General features: G+C 39.8%; 1 protein-coding gene across 4 annotated transcripts in view; it reads right to left on the bottom strand.

Moving 5' to 3' along the window:
* Nucleotides 1-20,365, bottom strand: part of col21a1 (collagen, type XXI, alpha 1) — a 46,983-nt gene extending 26,618 nt beyond the window's left edge. Inside the window, exons 1-10 of one of the 4 annotated variants that reach the window (XR_004205463.1) lie at nucleotides 20,142-20,365; nucleotides 16,274-16,404; nucleotides 15,496-16,056; nucleotides 14,135-14,300; nucleotides 9,271-9,499; nucleotides 7,572-7,745; nucleotides 6,668-6,745; nucleotides 5,927-5,935; nucleotides 4,098-4,187; nucleotides 2,788-2,850 (exon numbers count right to left, since the gene is read on the bottom strand). Coding sequence is in view for 3 of the 4 variants with exons in the window: in XM_020460804.2 (XP_020316393.1) it covers nucleotides 2,788-2,850; nucleotides 4,098-4,187; nucleotides 5,927-5,935; nucleotides 6,668-6,745; nucleotides 7,572-7,745; nucleotides 9,271-9,499; nucleotides 14,135-14,300; nucleotides 15,496-16,056; nucleotides 16,274-16,373 (1,470 nt within the window). In the remaining variant the exon portion in view is untranslated. Of the gene's footprint in view, nucleotides 1-2,787; nucleotides 2,851-4,097; nucleotides 4,188-5,926; nucleotides 5,936-6,667; nucleotides 6,746-7,571; nucleotides 7,746-9,270; nucleotides 9,500-14,134; nucleotides 14,301-15,495; nucleotides 16,057-16,273; nucleotides 16,405-20,141 lie in introns of those variants that run through there. The other 3 variants (XM_020460804.2, XM_020460806.2, XM_031805072.1) reach the window with 3 other exon arrangements.
* Nucleotides 20,366-20,716: the final 351 nt, after the last annotated feature.

The raw sequence follows: 20,716 nt of genomic DNA, 5'->3' as shown, positions 1-20,716 counted from the left end.
CCATACTTGATTATACTACAAGTGGGTACCATTTGTTTATTCAACTAAGTGTGTCGACAAATTCATTGGGGAAAATTTGAGGACTGTTCAATTAAGATAATTATTCAATTCTATTTAATGACTCAAACCACTAGAGGATGTTTACTGGGAACTAAAATATTCTCAGTTGCTACGGACATTAGCATTTGCAATAAAACAGCCCTCATATTTTGGGATAAACCCAAATGCAACATCTGCCCCAACTTCAGTGGGAGGATGAAATGTAGGAGGATGATATGTACTGCTTTCATTGTTATGTAGTGTAGGGTTTGAACGAAACTAATATCTTTCCTCTGGTTACAAAGGAAAGACTTCACAAGATATTTATGAAAGACACTCTCTCATCCCTTTATGGCACTTTGGAGGAAGATTTGCTCCAATAATGCATTGCCAGTATTTAAAGGCCACAACATGTTCACGAAGAATTCATCTTTGTATTGTAAACTGGTCTACAATTCTCGTGACCTCAGTCATCAGTAGAGATTAGTATTGAGTGCAAGTTGAACACCCCACACAGACCAACGTACTGTCCTTCCAACCATACAGCATTTCAAAGCCTCTAATGGAAAAAGCTAGGAAAATATAGGACTTCAAAATGTCATCCGAACAGTGAGTTGATAAAGAGTTCATTGATAGATAACAATGAACAAATTGAGTTCATAAAAATTTGTGAAACAATGGTTATTTTGTCCCTGATATAGTTTAGGCAGAAAATGACACAATAGTCTTTGTTACATGACTATTTACAAGAATAATGATGATATTCAAAATTGACTTTATATGCCACTTTGGGCAAACATTACTGAGTCATTACAGGATGGTTTTCCGGACACAGATTCAGACTAGTCCTGAATTAAAAATAACTTTTAATGTAGATTCTCCATTGAGCTTACTTTTTAGTCCAACACTAGGTTTAATCTGTGTCCAGGAAATCGCTCTACAAGTTCAAAGTGATGGTAGAGCTGGTACAAGCAAACAAGCAATATCAGCAAATGTGCCACATGTTTTCAGTTACTGAATTTCAAGGTTCTTATGTAAGTATTCATACAGACACTCTTACCTCCTGCTTAACAGTTTCAGTGAAATCTGAGTCATACCACAAAAAACAACAAATGCCAAACCGCTAATGCACAAACGCCTACTAAAAAATCTACTGCTTCTGTAAGATTTATCTTGTTACAGTGACAGTCCCCTGCGAGGTAACATGTGCTGTACTGTTGCATGGAAACAATGACCATGAGTCCTCTTAAAACATTTGTCAGATTTCCAAAAACATTTGCTTCTAGCCCTTAGAAATGAACAGTCCCCTAAAGGTCATGATCCAATCCACTAAGGGTCTATTCAATCAATTCTGGTAAGACAATTCTGCTCTAACTCAAAGAAATCAAACACCAACATGGAACGAAGATATGTAGGGACTTTATCATTAAGCTAGACACTAGGTTAGAGAGACATTCACCTTTACAAATTACATGACAGATTATTCTCTTTTCCTTTCTGCTTGATGTTAGAGAGCATCTCAGGGAGGACTTGCTCCTTGACTATCTTCATGATCTGTTTCATAATAGTTATGTTCTGACTATAAGCCACTTAACATGTAATCAGGTGAAGATCCAATATGCTTTAGCATCTTGAGTGGCAACCAGATCATTATATCAAATCTACACTTAGAAAAAAAGGGTTCTAAAAGGGTTCTTCGGCTGTCCACATAGGATAACCCTTTTTGGTTCCAGGAATAACTTTTAGGGTTTCATGTAGAACCCTCTGTGGAAAGGGTCCTACATGGAACCAGAAAGAGTTCTACGTGGAACCAAAAAAGGGTTATCAAAGGGTTATCCTATAGGGACAGCCGAAGAACCCTTTTTGGTTCTAGATAGCACCTTTTTTTCTACTCTCTGCAGATTTATGTATGTTAGAAACTGCGGCAGCGGTGATTACTTACGTTTGAGTACAATCTAGTCTAGAAATAGTAGATCTGGGCCCGTATCCACAAAGCGTCTCAAAGTAGGAGTGCTGATCTAGGATATGTCCATATAATCTTAATCTTTGTGATCAACACTCCTACTCTGAGACACTTAGTGGATACGGGCCCTGGACTTATTAAGCATATTTAACACAAAGCTTTTCTGCAAATAATGAAATTTGATCTCCATCTGGCTCGCCTCCATCTGGCCCGCCTCCATCTGGCCCGCCTCGTGTGCCCAGTTATCACACTGGCAGGAGTCATAAAGTTTCTCCTGCCACCCAGTAGGGAGAAAAAGCCTTTAGAGTTAAGTTCCAGATACTGTACTTAACACTCAGACATGAACCTCTTTTCCCTTTTAAGCATGTGGAAAATGCCCTGAAATCCCTAGAAGGTAAATCCTGTTGGAGAAAGGGTACTATTAGCACCACTATGTACTCTACCTCAGGTGCCGATGGCATGGGCGTCAATTAAGGCATCCCCCTGCACCTGATTCAGAGGGTTTGGGTTAAACGTAGAAGACACGTTTTGGTTGAATGCATTCAGTTGTGCAACTGACTAGGTATCCCCTTTCACCCTCTCTCTCCAAGTGTGCTCTTTAACCGTTACAACATTAAAGGGAATTCTCTTGACATCCAAAACATCCAACTGATTTAAATGGCCATTCAGCAATGTCCCGAATAGCAATTCATCCATTTTCAATGCATTTATTTTCTCCAAAAGTGTTGGATTCTGATTGGTGTTGAGTAAGTAGATGTTTGTATATTAAACTATGTAGTACTCACAGGCTTACCATCAGCACCAGCAGGACCAGCTTGACCTGGGTTCCCCATTGTTCCTGCTTCCCCCTGATAGAGAACACAGCATGTTATTGACTGGACCATTTTGATCTTTAAAACAACACAATTGCACCACTCATGAAACCGCTGAACTACTCAGAAACTGTTTGTCTATTGCATGCTGCAAAGCAGCACCGATTTGGTTTTAAAACATGTTCTTTGTGAGGAGCAAATGCTTTTTACCTTTCCTGGAAAAGACCTTTCAAGGTTTTACAGACTTTATCAGTACGAAAGATCATTCTGAGTTCATGTCTCAGCAGGACATGTTGAGCTTTACTTGATTCAAGATGCCCTTTGCTACAATTCCTGTTAAAATATCAGCCCCATAGGAGGCTGGTAGGAAGATATACAGGAGGACGGGCTCATTGTAATGGATGGAAGGGAGTAAATTGAATAGTAAGAAACACATAACAATTATGGAAACATGTTTAACTCCATTCCATTGATACCATTCCAGCCATTACAATGAGCCCATCCTCCTGTAGCTCCTCCCACCAGTTTCCTCTGATTCAGCCCAAAAGATCCATCTGTGAACCAGCCATGCTTGTAGCCTTTTGGATGTATTGTTAAAACCTTTAAGAGCAATCTTTTCCTGTTGAAAAACTGGATTTGTACCCATGCGTGACTATGGCCTTATAAACACAAACATGCCTGCAACCTTGTGCACTTTTACAGAATAAAAGGACCTGTTGCTGTGGTAATATTGCTTAAAGGTGAAACGTTTTAGTTTAACTTTTAACATCTTGTAAATTCTTTGGCATATGCTCTGTGAACAATTAAATGTGTCACACAGCACTTTATTTTGTGGCCCATTTAAGGAAATTTTATTTTGCCTAGGAGCCAGTCTGTTTGTACTTTTAGTCAACTTGTCATTCTCTTGCCAAACAATCTGTAACTAGTCCCTTTTTCAATGGTTCATTATTTCCATCAATAAAGACGTTGGACAGTGGGGCAGGTCTTATTGATAACATCTTCCAACCACAACCCAATCACATGCATTGCTGTCACAGTGACGTACTGTAGGCACAAAGCCACATCCGTTTGAACCGCATCTTTCTATTTGGCTGTACGTTCACGTCTTGCATGAATTGGTCATGCAAGTTGTGGGTAGACAAAACCATTTATGTCAGAAAACTGTTCAAAAGTGAAACGCTTTCAGAAGTGTATTTGATTTGCACAGCATCATGTCCTGATGGAAGGAGTTGACACCTGATTTAGAAACTGGCAAGCGCGGTGATGTAACCCTTCTGACTGACCTTCATTCCTTGAAGACCAGGAGGTCCGGGAGGACAGGTACATGGTTCTGGAGTGGGGTCCACGTCTATGTCACCAGGGCCATTGGCGCACTGGAATAAACAAGAAACACGCACACCATTCACTAATGGCACGTAGCCCTTTCCAGCGGTCAAACCACCAAATCGCCCTCTAGTGGCCTCATGGGTGGAAAGTTATTAATATTTTTCATAATTAATCAAGATGATAAAAAAAACAGCCAAAAATCCAGTGTTTCAATGTCAAACTTTTTTTCCCTCTTATTTCTTCTGTTACGTATATAAAGTGTAATATTGGGATGAGAACTCAAAATGTAATACATTTCAACGCTATATCTGACATGGTACAGGTGTCTTTTTTTTAAGCCCATAGCCATGTGTGTGAGGTGTGTACTTTTCTTTCAAAGTAGACTACCAAGAAACACTCTGCCTACTGCAGTAAAAGGTTTGAACATAGTGATCACTAAGCCATACTCTTGTCATATGGAAGACATATGAGCAATTAATCAAAGATATGTCTGATTTTCTGCTAACAGACACTCAGACAACTGAAGCCAAGGGAGTGCATTCAGTTCAGGTCTCTTAGCAGTCGTATCATTTAGCATTTGGCAGCCTAGTAGCATTCACACAGCAGACACTTCCAGCAAAATGACTTTGCAAACATAGTTCTAGAGACAAAGGGCTATATTACATGTTTATAGCAAGAGACAAAAAACCTTGACTGCATATTAGTACAAATATGTTTGCTTGCTTGACGCAAGGGAAAAATATTACTTTGGACTTACCCTGGAATTCATAAAATGTAACTATAGGTATGTTCAACATAACGTTATTACCATGGGATTACTTTTGTATTTACCGGTAGCCTAGCGGTTAAGAGTGTTGGGCCAGTAACTGAAAGGACGCTGGTGCAAATTGTCAAGCCGGCAGGGTGGTAAAAAATCTGACGTTTTGCCCTTGAGCAAGGTCGTTAACCCCCAACAACAACTGCTCCCCGGGCGCCTATGATGTGGACGTCGATTACAGAAGACCCCCGCACTTCGCTGATTCAGAGGGGTTTGGTTAAATGCGGAAGACACATTCCGTTTGAATGCATTCAGTTGTGCAATTGACTAGGTATCCCCTTTCCCTTCCCTATTACAATGTTGTAACTATAGTTAGTGCTGTGTAGTTACCTGGGTATAAGGGAAGCTTAAAAGAAAACTCCACCCAAAAACTATATTTTAGTTTGTTTCATGAGTCCCTTGTTGATATAGTCCCAAAATCTGTTGCATGTCAGCAACCACATTTTCAAGATACTGTATTTTCAAAATACAGTAATACAGTCAGTATTTTGCATTATATGATGGTGTGTATTGCATCATATAATTGCTGGCATGCAAAACAAATTGGGATTATATAAACAATGGACTAATAAAACCAATACCAAAAGATAGAATGTTGGGTGGAATTTCCCTTTAAGGTAAAGTGTTACCTATACATTGCACAACCCCTAGCAGATTAGTGATGGCAGGTAGCCTAGTGGGCCAGTAACCGAAAGGTTGCTAGATCGAATCCCCGAGCTCATAAGGTAAAAATCTATTGTTCTGCACCTGAACAAGGCAGTTTACCCACTGTTCCTAGGCTGTCATTGTAAATAAGAATTTGTTCCTAACTGACTTGCCTAGTTGAATAAAGGTTAAATAAAAAACTTATAAATTAAAAAAGTGACACTGCAAAAGACCATAAAATAAAGTATAGCCTTACCTCTGGCGATGAAAATTAAACTAGGGTTTACTTTGTAAGCGAGCAAAGCCATCAGCCAAAATACATACCTCGCCGTCCTGGAAATAAAAGGAGCGAGATTATGTCATGGAAGCGCCTTGAACCTGTAATCTCACACTAATAGACCAATTCGTTTAGACGATAACACTGGTTGAAGGTAAATGTGACAATGCAAAAGACATGCAGGGAGAGAGAGAGAGATGCTGGCATGCGGTTGTGTTTTCAGTGCCTCTCTGTCCCTCTCTTTTTGTTTCTCCCAAACTGATATCCAGAAACCACATATGCAAAACAATGGTCTGGCATCGTGGGTTAGTAGTGAAAGCAATAGCCAAGCCAATGCAGCATTTGGCCACTGCTTCACAAACAGATTTGCTGTCAGATGGTAAAATAATAGTGAGAGCAATGTGCATGTGGCAAGCAGAGGTAAAGGCGCTCCACCACAGCACAGTAGAAAGCAGGATGAGGTCAAACAAGTGATACGTGTAATAATCTATAAAACACGGGTCATATATCGTGAATCATATTCCTAGTACCATATGATTCAGTGCACAACTGAAAGGAGAAAGAAGAAAGAAAAAGTAACGTTTTTTGACAAATTTCAACAGATTTCAAGATGAACATTGTATGGATTTTCCCCCGATACTAAGTCATGGTGGTGGTATGGTGGTATACAGTATAGTGGTGCATTGAGATCACAAACAGGAAAATATGTGATCCCTTAAAAAATGTGGTTTGGTTTTAATGTGCCACATTAATTACAAGGACACATCCAAAAAGTTGGTTGTACTCACAACTCCAGGTATTTCACAGGCAGTCTCACGTTTGTTCTGCTCGGGGTCGCAGTAGATCCTGAGTTTCATAATCTCAAACTGTTAAAGATAAAGGAATTATCATACGGTCGGGGGAAAAGCATTTCAACACTAACAAGTGGCTACTTTATCTTGATAAGAGTTTTATAACAATTCATGAAAAGTAATACGTCCCTCTCATCACCATAAGTTATTTCTCTAGACTTAAGTGACACCTTCATTATATTTACCATAACTTGTAAGGATTTACTTGTAGGTCATTTTCAAGTTTTATGGGTTGAAAACAAATCCAGCAACATTCAGGTTGCACGTCTCAAATGAGCTTGGCCAAAAGTTGTTCATTTTAACACACATCATTATGATTGATTGCAGTTTGAGGATGTTTGGCACAGCACACCAAGTATCAACATGGCCTAATAAAGCAAAGACTAAATAAGACATAGAGGGCAGAGAGGTTCTTGGTGGCAAGATTTTCTAATCCACTGAGGTCAGTATGTTTTAGAGGAAAATGCAGAATATTGACTCTTCACATCCTACTGTTAAACAGTTAGACCAATAGCCACTTAAACGCAATCCAATGTACAGATGTAGGATGTTAATTTGATCACAATGTTGAAGGAGAACTTTGCAAACTTGTGGTGTATTTTAGGTTTTAAAAGGCTTCTAAAATGTGTAATTTCCCTCGCAAAAAATTCAGCAACCCCTACAAAAATGCCCATTAATTGTAATTAATTGTAATTCACATTTCCTGTTGCAGAAGGATTATTTTCTTGTTGTAGCAAACTGGCTCAAATTAAGATCCTACATCTGTAAACGACAGTTGTCTTGCTCAAAGAAGCACAAATGCACGTTATTGGTTCTGAAAATGTTGTCTCCGGATACTTACTGGTACAGTCGTCTCTTTGCTGACATACTTTCCGATCTGGGTCTTCCCATTAATGAAGATACCAACAGGAGGTTCCAATGGCATGGTTTCAATTTCCAGGTCATCAACATACAGGGTAACATCCTGCTCAGTGACCAGTAGGCGAAGCTGGTGCCAGTTCTCATCAAATAGTTTCTATTTGACAAGAAAAGAGGATAAGGAATGATTATATATACAAAGGTCAACAACGTCAAGGAGAATGTAGCAACCTGCCTACTAGAGAGTGCAATGGATATGAAATTGTTGGGCAATCACAAAACACTGATAGAAAGAACAATGGAGAAACAAAGAATAAAGACAGCCTCAGCTTTAGAAGATCAGTTTCTTTTCTTTTTTGTTAAAATCACTAATCCATATGGTCAAAACGTAAGAAATCTAAGGCTGCGTTTAGACAGGCACCTCAATAAAGAAGGAATTAATTGGTATTTTGACCAATAACATCAGATATTTTTTACATCAGATATCTTTTAGAGCTGATCTGATTGGTCAAAAGAACAACTAGTGAAAACAATATCAGAATTGGTCTGCCTGTCTAAAGGCAGACCATGATATTTAACTCAGGCATGTCAAGTAGCCATTGTAAAGTAGGCCTCGGCTAGCACAAGGCCAGTAGGAAAATGTCGGATGATTTCAAATAGTCTGATAAGGTGACTGATCTCCAAGAAGTTATTATCTAACGATATTGAATCATTCCTTCAATTCACTACATCCCATTCTCCTCAAATGTCACAGTCTTCAATCCCCCCACATCCTAGTCCTTAGAAAGCTAGTTATTTTCCCAAAAATGCTTCTTTGGAATATAATGTAGCTTGTTGTCATATCATTAGTGTGTGTAGTAATAAACCCTATCACTGTTTTATGAGGACTCTCTGTGTTTCATGGACTGTAGAGACTGTACATCTGCCTCAGAGATTTTCATGATGATTGCCAGTTCTGGAGAGAAATGAATTAATGACTTAGCCAGACTATTTTTGTTTCTCTTTTCCAAATTTGATGTTTTATAAATGCCACAAACAGATCATGATTTTACATTTGTTGGGGCTCGGTACAGATTTATCATCTTAATCACTCTTTTGTTGCTGAGAATTTCACTGTTTCACAGGAAATGCATATGAGCTTCGTGATTTACAAAGATTAATTGAAAACATGCACTAACAGATGGTTATAGTAACAGTATCCCACTTTGCAAGTAGCCTCATTTTGACCCGCTAAAGGCCTAACCACCGCTCAAGCAACATTATGGATTAAACGTTCAAATCCTGTTGCTGCAGTATTATTTTGCTGTGACTATACTCATTCAAGGGGTTTTCTTTGCCTTGATGCAAAGCTGTCATCTTTGAAGAATCTCAAATATAAAATCTATTTTAATTTGTTTAACACATTTTCTGGTTACTACATGATTTCATATGTGTTATTTCATACTTTTGATGTATTCACTATTACTAGAAAATAGTAAAAATAAAGAAAAACCCTTGAATGAGTAGGTGTATCTAAACCTTTGACTGGTACTGTAGGTAGGGGTAAAAGTGACTAGGCAATCAGGATAGATAATAAAAAGAGTACCAATAAACAGAGGTCAAATAAAGATCCAACATCTGTAAAGTACTATCATGTCATGTGTCTGTTTTGGTGGTTTGGAAGACTCATGGTGTTGAGGTACCTTGGAAGGTTCTTGTTGGAAGACCACTGTCTGAGTATCACCTGGTGCTACACTGGTTGTAGTGAACTTGACATTGCGTTCAAATCCGTTAAGTGTGACAGCCATTTGTGGTTTCCCGTTATTGGTCTGTACCCTCCATAAGTCCCACTCTTCCCTGAGCAGAGACCCCTTGTACCTCAGTGTGGACACAAAGACGTAGGACGGAGGCAGGCCGTCTGGAAACAAGTTCCTGTGAGCCAAAATTAAACAACCAGTCAATCACATCACCATGAAACAACCAGTCAATCACATCACTATGAAACCAGAGTGATAAAGTAGACATGGCAACAGTGACACTCGTAGGAAAGGTTACCATCTTTACCTCACAATCAGTGGATACTACACGATTAGAAATGTTTAAAAAAAGATGTAAAACATCACAGCACAATTGAAAAACATATGGCACATGGAAACTAAACCAGGGTGGTCTACGGTGATAGGTGGGATAGGCTGAGAGTGGCTGAGGTTTGGGATTAAACAGCTGAGGTCTATGGTGATAGCTGGGATGGGCTGAGGGGTGGGAGTAAAGAGCTGAGGTCTATGGTGGTAGGTGGGATGGGCTGAGGGGTGGGAGTAAAGAGCTGAGGTCTATGGTGATAGGTGGGATGGGCTGAGGGTTGGGATTAAAGAGTTGAGGTCTATGGTGATAGGTGGGATGGGCTGAGGGGTGGGATTAAAGAGCTGAGGTCTATGCTGATAGGTGGGATGGGCTGAGGGTTGGGATTAAAGAGTTTATGTTTGGTATTGTATTATTGTTATGTGAATGCTTTATATAAAAGTACCATGTATGTCAAATGTGCATGTAAAATGTGTATGCAAAATGTATGCGAAAATGTATTTATAAAATGTATGTACACTACCATTCAAAGTTTGGGGTCACTTAGACATTTCCTTATTTTTGAAAGAAAAGCTAATTTTGTCTATTAAAAGAACATCAAATTGATCAGAAATACAGTGTAGACATTGTTCATGTTGTAAATTACTATTGTAGCTGGAAACGGCAAAAGGAATATGTACATAGGCGTACAGAGGCCCATTATCAGCAACCATCACTCCTGTGTTCCAATGGCATGTTGTGTTAGCTAATCCAAGTTTATAATTTTAAAAGGCTAATTGGGGTGGCAGGGTAGCCTAGTGGTTAGAGTGTCGGACTAATAACCGAAAGGTTGCAAGTTCAAATCCCCAAGCTGACAAGATACAAATCTGTCCTTCTGCCCCTGAACAGGCAGTTAACCCACTGTTCCTAGGCCGTCATTGAAAATAAGAATTTGTTCTTAACTGACATGCCTACTTAAATAAAAATCAAATAAACCCATTTTGCAATTATGTTAGCACAGCTGAAAACTCTTGTACTGATTGAAGAAGCAATAAGTAAGTAAGATGGCGCCTGAGAGGATGGCAGATGTTTATTTGTGTTATTTGTAACTTTAAAAAAAATATTTTTTGGTACATAATGTGGCCGCTACCGTCTCTTATGAGCGAAAATAACTTCTAGACATCAGGACTGCGATTACTCACGACGGACTAGCAGAATCCTCTTTTTCCTTTCACAACTATGATGAGCCCGACACGAAGGATACACTGCTTCCTCAAGAACAGGCCCCGATCCCGTGATCTGCGTGAAGAGGAGGCGGAAAAAGAGGGGGTGAAGGTCAGGCTGCCTTCTAAGAATTCATAGGCGATCGAATAAACCCCCACTTCCCTCCATTCTGGTGGCAAAGTGCAATCTTTGGAGAATAAACTCGACGAGTTACGAGGAAGATTAAACCACCAACAGGAGATTTAAAAACTGTAACATCTTATGTTTCACGGAGTCGTGGCTGAACGACTACAACATCAACATACAGCTGGCTGGTTATTCGCTGTACCGGCAGGATAGAACAGCGGCGTCTGGTAAGACAAGGGGCGGCGGTCTATGTATTTTTGTAAACAACAGCTGGTGCACGATATCTAAGGAAGTCTCGAGCTATTGCTCGCCTGAGGTAGAGTATCTCATGATAAGCTGTAGACCACACTACTTACTGAGATAGTTGTCATCTGTATTCTTTGTAGCTGTTTCCATACCACCACAGTCAGAGGCTGGCACTGAGACAGCATTGAATGAGCTATATTCCACCATAAGCAAACAAGAAAACGCACCACCCAGAGGTGGCGCTCCTAGTTACTGGGGACTTTAATGCAGGGAACCTTAAATCCATTTGACCAAATTTCTATCAGCATGTTAAATGTGCAACCAGAGGGAAAATAACTCTGGACCACCTATACTCCACACACAGAGATGCATACAAAGCTCTCCCTCACTCTCCATTTGGCAAATCTGACCATAGTTTTATCCTCCTGACTCCTGATACCAAGCAAAAATTAAAGCAGGAAGCACCAGTGACTAGATCAATAAAAAAGTGGTCAGAGGAAGCAGATGCTAAGCAACAGGACTGTTTTGCTAGCACAGACTGGAATATGTTCCGGGATTCCTCCTCTGATCAGTCATTGGCTTCATCAATAAGTGCATTGATGATGTCATCCCCACAGTGGCTGTACTTACACACCCCAACCAGAAGCCATGGATTAGAGGCAGCATCCACACTGAGCTAAAGGCAAGAGCTGCCGCATTCAAGGAGCGGGACTCTAACCCGGAAGCTTATAAGAAATCCCGCTATGCCCTCCAACGAACCATCAAACAGGCAAAGCGTCAATACAGGGCTAAGGTCGAATCGTACTACACCGGCTCTGACGCTCATCGGATGTGGCAGGGCTTACAAACCATTACAGACTACAAAGGGAAGCACAGCCGAGAGCTGCCCAGTGACACAAGCCTACCAGACGAGCTAAACTACTTCTATGCTCGCTTCTCACATGGAATAGCCTTCATTTCTCAGAACAAGAATAGACTGACGAGTTTCAGAAGAAAGTTATTTGTTTCTGGCCATTTTAAGCCTGTAATCGAAACCACAAATGCTGATGCTCCAGATACTCAACTTGTCTAAAGAAGGCCACTTTTATTGCTTCTTTAATCAGTACGACAGTTTTCAGCTGTGCTAACATAATTGTAAAAGAGTTTTCTAATGATCAATTAGCCTTTTAAAATGATGAACATGGATTAGCTAACACAACATGCCATTGGAACACAGGAGTGATGGTTGCTGATAATGGGCCTCTGTACACCTATATAGATATTCCATTAAAAATCAACCGTTTCCAACTACAATAGTCAATTACAGCATTAACAATGTCAACACTGTATTTCTGATCAATTTGAAGCTATTTTAATTGACACATTTTTTTGCTTTTCATTCAAAAACAAGAACATTTCTAAGTGACCCCAAACCTTTCAACGGTAGTGTATATGTAGCAGAAAGGCTGTAAAAAATAAATAAAGACATTTGTCCTCCGAAGAGGGATGGTTAATCAAAAATACAAATAAAAAATTAAATATTGACACAGCCACTGGTGTTGCACATACTGAGGTACGGGGGGGGGGGGGGGGGGTGTCAACGAGATTTGGGGTCCCCCAGCCCCCCAAAAAAGCATCATACCATGAAAGAAATGTTCAGAATTATATGAAATTAGCTTTATAACTACAACATTTTCTCTCAGCAATATGTAGAATGTCAGGAAATTAGCTCAGAGACTCTTGAAAGTCAGGACAATTGTTGTCCGACAGGGAAATTGTATTTTTATAGTTAAAAAATATGATTTTGTTGTGTTATTTTTATTTGAGCCCTAAAATGTACATTCATGAGAATCTTAGAAGGAATGAGATTTGTTTTAGGAATTCTCTAAACTTTCAAAATGCCTTTGTCCGGAGCAAAGGAACCCAATTTCAAACTTTTTTTAAATTTAATTTTTTTTTAACTGGCAATGATGGTTATTAACTAGAAAATTATCTTATTGAGTTTCATGAAATAGCCATCTCTGACTTTAAAACCCCCTAGATTTGATTGACACACCCACACCCACAAGGTGATGTCATTTTGGATATTGAGTAGCTCCCTGTGTGTTTAAGTTAGAGACATACAGTACAATTTATTGTATTGGCCGCAGCTCAATCCCCTCTTTCCGGATATATAAAGTTTTCACTTAATCCATACAACGGGGCTTTTGAAAGGGGCCTTTTTATACACATGAGAGAATCCAGACAAGACATTCGCAACAAATCTGTCTGTAAAACCCAAACAGTGTGAGTTACAAACTAATAAGCTTCAGGGAAGTTGTCTGAAGGTAATCCAGTACCAGGCTGCAAAAAATGTATAGGTAAAATGTGCCAAAAATAACGTGACCAAACATGGGTCTAAGTTTTCTCATTCAAAACCTTGTTCCTTATTATTTATTTTTTGCCATTTATTCCTGTGTAGTTCAATGTGTTTCTATGGGCTGTAGCAATAAAGGTCTAATTCAATATTATATCAAATATGTTTTTTTATATAGGCCTTTAAACACTTGTTCGATAATAATTGTAAAAATAAAATGCCTTTTATGGTGTCTGATGGGGTTGGCAGGAATCCAGTTAGTTGCATTTTATGAAAACATATAGAAATTGGAGGTTGTTCCTTTACATGCTGTTATACTGTAGCTGACACTTTGGTCTATCAAAATATATGTTTCATTTCTATTTGTATTTTTATTAAGACAAATATTTGTGGAAAGAAAGTTGAGATTGTCCTGTCTTTCAAGAATCCCTGAGCTATAAAATAGCAAAGCCAAAATGTGTAAAATAGCATGAGATTAGCTATAAATCTGCACATTTTTCTCTCTGCCCACATGAAAAACAGGGGGCCCAGTGAAACTGTGCTACGCCACTGGACATGGCATGGTGTTTAAAGCTTACGTCGTGCTTTCACTCAGGTCAACGCGAGATGTCACCTGGAAGGCTTTGGAGCCATAGAAAGACCCTTGAGTTTTTTTGACCTTTTTGGCCAAATTAAGATACTGTAGAATATCGAAGCCCTTCACATCACCGTTATCGACTGAGATACTGCTTGGACAAACAGTCTCTGAAATAAAGAGAATGAGAGAATTTAGAACACAGCAGAGTACGTATTTTTGTGTGACTGGTTGAACATCACAAACACACTTTCATACCACCATCCTTTTTTCTGGTCGGGCTGCATGTTAATTTTGAGTTAAATCCATTTACTTTGACCTGGAAACCGAAGTGTCAGATAATCTGTTGTAAAAGGCATTGGAAAGGATCACTGGACATTTTGCAAATATGCAGGCTGTCTAAAGAACACCCCTCCCATTGTGAAAACCAGACAGAATTTGACCATTACACCCACCCCTTAATCACGCATGTTAATTATTACAGTAGGCTATTCATTTACATGGGATCAGGCATCCTTATTGTTTTTAAGTGGATACAACCACTCAAATAGGTCCGATTTTCCTAACTATTGTTTTATGCTTGGTTCTGGGAGTTGTTTTTGCTCTTGTTCTTGATGAAACCATTTTGTTTTAAATAGCTTCACTAACCTTCACTTCACTCTGAAGCATGAACCAGTATCTGGGCAAAGGAGATGATGAATATGACGAGATCGCCTCTCTGCACAAACCGCTACCATTCAAGCTACCATTCACCAGCTCTGCAAGCGTCAACATTTCAGAATTACTAACCAAATATGCCTGCGCTGCCAGGAACTATTGTAATTTACTGCCGTTATGCCATGTATGTTCCTTCAAAAAAGATTGAAATAAAAATCTACAAGCAAACAAAAGAAATCATTATGTATTGTTTCTTACCAGAAGGTGCCTCTTCCGGTCAAAAGCAATTGATAGCTGTTTTGTTGTTGTTGCTTGTTCATTTTTATTTAGGCCTTGGCAGAGAGCAGATCACATCATATCATCCTCTCCTTTGCCCAGATATTGGGTCACCTGAAGCACTAACATCACATTGACATTACTCTCTTAGCACAGTTTGGCTCGTCATCCATAGTCATCAGCTTTAGAAAACATTTACATTAACAATCATTAGATCTTGAGAAAAAAAAATGATTTCAAGACAGCTCTTGGTTTTGAAGAGCTTCAATGTTTGGCAATGTGCAAACATGTTAAATGAACCGAAGAGTCCTTAAAGGCCCTCTCCTTCATTTTAACGAACAACAACAAAAATGATTGCCCCACTTGGTTTGTTATAAAGCTGAGGGATAGGGCTTATGACTGTCCCCATTTTGTCATCACAACAATGCCTACCTTCACACAATTTCTGCCTTATGGTCTCACGGATCTTGGAAATAGCTTTATAGTCATCAACGTAAAACACGTAGTTGGAGGAAGGCTTGTTTCCAATAGCATTCAACTCTGCCTCTTCTGTCTCAGATCCCACACCAATGGCAAAGATGATTATTCCTCTTCTCCTGGCTGCCTCTGCTGCAGCTTTCACCTCATCTTGTGACTTCCCGTCTGTTAGGACCACAGCGATTCTAGCAACGCCCTTTGGGCCTCTCTCAGACAGGTTAAACAGTTTGTCGCTAGCAAACTGTATGGCTGTCCCAGTCCTTGTATTTCCTCCCATGTAGTCAATGGATTCCATGGCTCTAATGAGATCCTTGATATGAAGGTGCTTCCCTAGTGGAATATTTATGATTGGATCATCACTGTATTGGACCACTCCGATCTGGGAGAACTTCTGTCCGATGTTAAAGCTTGTGGTAATGTTGACTAGCCATCGCTTCACTATTTCAAAGTTCACATCAGCTACACTCCATGAGCCGTCTAGGATAAAGACCAGATCACTTGCAACAGTCTTACAACCTGGAAGAGACATGAGACACATGAGTGGTGTTACACAGCCTTGAGAAAAACATTAATGCTGAGTATTCACTTCTTCTAAAGGAATGGTCTTTACCAATACGGTTCATAGAGAGCTTTCCTGAACATCCGTTCTGTTTTTATAGTAAACCTGAGAGATAACGGACACCATGCAATGGAAATGTGTCACACATAACGATGAAGACAGAAGCACTCTTACTGAATCTCATGTCCTCATCTTGTGCTGTACAAGACAAGTGAAGGAGCATGAAGCACACACACCGCAAGACACAATGCATGGATCTTGTTTTGCAACCCATGATGCTGAAGTACCAAACTCCAATTGTGCCCCTATAGGGAAAGGGAAACAACACATGCATTGCTGAGATTGTCGTTACAATTGCTCATATCAGTTAACCAATCAAGACCGTTTTTCTTACTTGAATTGCATGCAATGCATATCTTAATATTGAAAGTAGACATATCTGTGACAAAAGATGGAGGGTCAGTATATTGCATTTGTTGTAAACAAGATAAAGCAAATGAAGTATGTGTTAGTGGCAATGAAACATGGAAGAGCATTCTGAGGTCTCTCTCTCTCACACACACTCGCTCTCTCTCACACACTCGCTCTCTCTCCGTGTGTGTGAGTACTCAGAATTGTTTTGATCATACTTCTTTGTTTCCCTCTGGCTTCTTTAGGAAATGGTATATTTTATTGCAGTTTCCAGCCCGTGAAAGTTAGAAACTGCAGACATTATAAAAAGAAGCAGCTATAAATGAAGAACAGATATGTTCCATAGAAAGCATTTGTGGAAGGAAGGAAGGAATTAAAGACCTTTAGTCAGCTCAGTCAATCCATCCGATCAACCTTAAGCAGTGGGTTTTCCTAAGACAATGACCAGACTTGGATAGAAGAATTCTGCAATGACCGAAATCTAACCCTGATCCACCATATGTAACTGTGCAGTCGGTTTGTTGTCACAGCCATAACATGACTGTGTTTTTCCACTCCCTGACCTGGGATTTGCGGCACAGCTCAGTGAGGCTCCAAACTGCCATGGTAGAGCCGGCCATTTTGTTCCGGTCTTTCCCCCCCAATCCGTCCAGAGCACTAGGGGAGGTCGCTGGAGCAGCAGCGTGACATGGGCAATTTGGTATGGTCAGTAAAATCCTGTATCCTTGGGACATTCCTACCATAAACCTTAACCTTAACCCCTACATTACCCTAACTCTAACCCTTACGGTTTTAAAATTTCAACTTCAATGAGGTGACGTCAGAGTTGGGACTTCCCAATGATCCCAGATAGCAAAGACCCATTCGCTAGTACCCCAAACTGGATATTTCTACATTTCTGCTAAAGCCACATGGAATTCATTTATGGCGTCGGACAGTGAAATTCCAGCTCTGGACAGTGACCAAACACATGTAGTCATGACGAATGGATGGCAACCATTGTCCAAGACACCAAGAGACCGGGTTGTGATTGGACTACACAGTTAAAGGAACACATTCCTGAATGGGCTACATTAAAGCTTGATGGAGTAGGCACCAGCTGAGAATGCATGCCACAAAATTCTCTCAAATAACCCATGCACTTGTTTTGCAGGTCAGTGCAGTGCCGTCAACCATATGTTTATTTTTATTTTGTATGACCTAGTCATTGACCTCTGACGTTATTGGAGCAGTGCAAATAGCTCTCCATCTTGGTCAAGATGACGGGTCGCTGGTATGCAGTTTATTATACCCCCCCCCCCCGACTAGAAAAACACGAAACAATATCCATCATAAAGATTTTTTTAAATCTGACATATTGCCTAAAACCCGTAACATGACTTCCAAATTCTATTCCAGACACCTTATTTATTATTATCGAGTCTGAGTTATTCATCTAGTTTGCAGCAATACTTTGTAAAATATTTATGTCATGCCTGGTGGGTTGCATCCAGCTGGACATGGGAGTCAGGAAGCTCATGTTGAACAGCTGATTCCTCCCACTTTTCCAGAAAAGGTGCTACCAACAGAGTTAACCTGTTCGTGGTTCGAGCCAAAAGCACAAACTTATATAGATGATCACTTACGGATTTTCTGGTTCCTTCATCTGGTTCTTACCCTAACCTTTTTGGTTGCTATGGTCTTCTGATTGATAGAGTTGTTGTTAGGGATACATTTGAGATGTTGTTTTCACAACTCCAAAGCTAATTGGGGAAGTTAATGTGCACCTACTAGAATAGCTATTTAAACATTAGCACCTGCTGTCTTAAATGACTGTGTTCAATATGTCAACCATTGCATTTTGGACTGAACTCCTTTAAATGATGCAATTAAAAGTTATTCCATCCCAAAATCAACAGCTGCTGTTCAGCATGTACTACAACCAATGATTTATACAGCATGTACACTAGCTGACTGACTAGCTGTTTCTAAGCCACCGCGCCTCAATTGTGACACTCCGCCACCATTGTAAAAAATATTTTGGAAGCTATATAAATACATTTATTTTTATACCTTCATTTGTTTTTGCCAGCTTTATTATATTATAAGCTCCTTATTTTATTACAGACACATACATTTGATTATGTTAGCTAAGCAGAAAAATATATATATTTAGAAATATTCCTTAAAGTATAGTTGGTTACTTTCCCCACTACAAAAACAAAAATACTTACTGCCCAGTGCAGTAAAATATGTATATATTTCCACACTGAGGTTGGAATAATAATTTGAAATTCAGAAAATGATGATAATGCCCTTTTTAGTGTAAGAGCTGTTTGAAAATACCGCCTGAAATGTCTGCCTGTTTTGATGGGAATTCCAACGCTCTCTGCCAATAACAGATCGTTTTTCAGTTATCCCTCCTCTCTCAGACCACTCCCAGACAGTCCTAGCAAAATTCTTAGCAAACTAAGAAGCAATCTTTTTGTTCATGACCATATTAATAGAAAACAATCACAGTAAGTTATTAATTGTTACCCAGAAATGATTTGATATTGAGATACAAATGGCTGCTTTGGACCTTTAAATACATGTCATTTTGTTCTTAAAAAATGTAATTGAAATACTGTAGAATTCCATTCATTCATGTGGAGGACTGCTTCTTCTGGGGAGTACCAATATGGCAGACTGGTGGTTTCAAAGCCTCTCTTTGGCCAATACATAGCATCAGCAATCCAGGGTTTATATACATAATTGATTACAACTTTGCCAAGGTAAGGGGAACGTTAATTACTGCCAAGTTCCTCAGGCACCAAGGGAAAAGCCAAAACATTATATTAGCTCTCCCTTGAAATCAAATCAAATAAGCAAAACCATGAACCCATATCATCACAGTAGACTAAACCACTTGGAGCCTGGGAGGGGTATATTATCATCCATTATGTTCCTATTTTAGAATGAGCTACAGGCTAGGGGTTTACTTTTGGGAATGCCTAACTTTTGTTTTATATAAAACTGTCACACTCACAGAAACTCATGAAAGCAATTTATGCAAACCCCTGATCTTGGTATTTCTATGGATTTTGTTCCCTCAACTTTCTTTTTCTGTTTATGAGAGGAGACTGAGTCGAGCGCCAAGCAGAGTTCAGTTAAATAATTCCATTCATTCTTTGCATATGACAGAGGCACAAACAAGGGACTGATAACTGCTCCTAATGTCTTCAGTATGCTACCTGCTGTCTGCTGCTGCAGCCGCTCAAATCATAGGAATATAAACACTGGTAGATTATCACATCTATTGAGACATTGATAAAGCACAAAGCTTCAGTGAAAGCTACAACACACTAAAACACACTCAAAAACCAGAATGATCTGAAATTGTACTGAAAGTTCATACTCAGTCTAAATCCCAAAAGGATCCAACAGGTACAACTTGCTTTACAATGCATTAAACAATTGAATAATAAACACATTTCAAACAACAAACAATCTGTTTCCTAATTTAAACATGAAACATTCTTTAGCATACCGTAGATTAAAGTATTGGCATCAAAGGCCCTTGCAGACCCAAAATCAACAAGTGTACAAAATGTGGTTTTCCAAAAATGGCAAAAGCAAACCCCCCAACCCCCCCCCCCACAAAAAAAGTTACCAGAGGTTAGTGTAGTCCGAGTGTCAGTGTCCCCTGTCACCTTCTCATATGTGCCCTGTGGCCATAACCGTGGCAAGGTCTAGGTAGAAGAAGAAGCTGTGTTTGGGGAAGAAGTTTCAGCACTGCACCAAATGTTCCTCCTGTGACTGAAAGCCTGCCCTCTCCATTCACTTTCCAGTTCTCTCTCTCTCTCTCTCTCTCTCTCTCGCTCTCTCTCTCTACCTCTCTCTTCCCCTCTCTCCCCCTGCCTCCCCTTCTCACTTTCTTCCCCTCTCTCTTGCTCTCCCCCTCTTCCCTTTCACTTTCTTCACCTCCCTCCCTCCCCCTTCTCTCTACCCCTCTCTCTTCTCCTCTTTCTCTCTCTGCCTCTCTCCCTCTCTCTCTTTTCTCTGGGTCTTCTCCAACCTTTACTGACCAACAGCCACTCTTAATTATCCAGGCTAAAAGAGAGAGAGACAGATAAGAAATACTGAGAGAGACAGCCTCTTTCTGTCAGTGCCAGGAGAAAAAGAGTAGTCAAAAGGACAGGATTGTGTGTGGGGGCTGAGGGTATACACATGAAGTCCTGAGGGTTC

This window comes from Oncorhynchus kisutch, linkage group LG25, assembly GCF_002021735.2.
Source record: "Oncorhynchus kisutch isolate 150728-3 linkage group LG25, Okis_V2, whole genome shotgun sequence".
NCBI lineage: Eukaryota > Metazoa > Chordata > Actinopteri > Salmoniformes > Salmonidae > Oncorhynchus > Oncorhynchus kisutch.
Note: the sequence above shows the minus strand (reverse complement) of the source record. Positions and strands in the feature narration are given on the sequence as shown.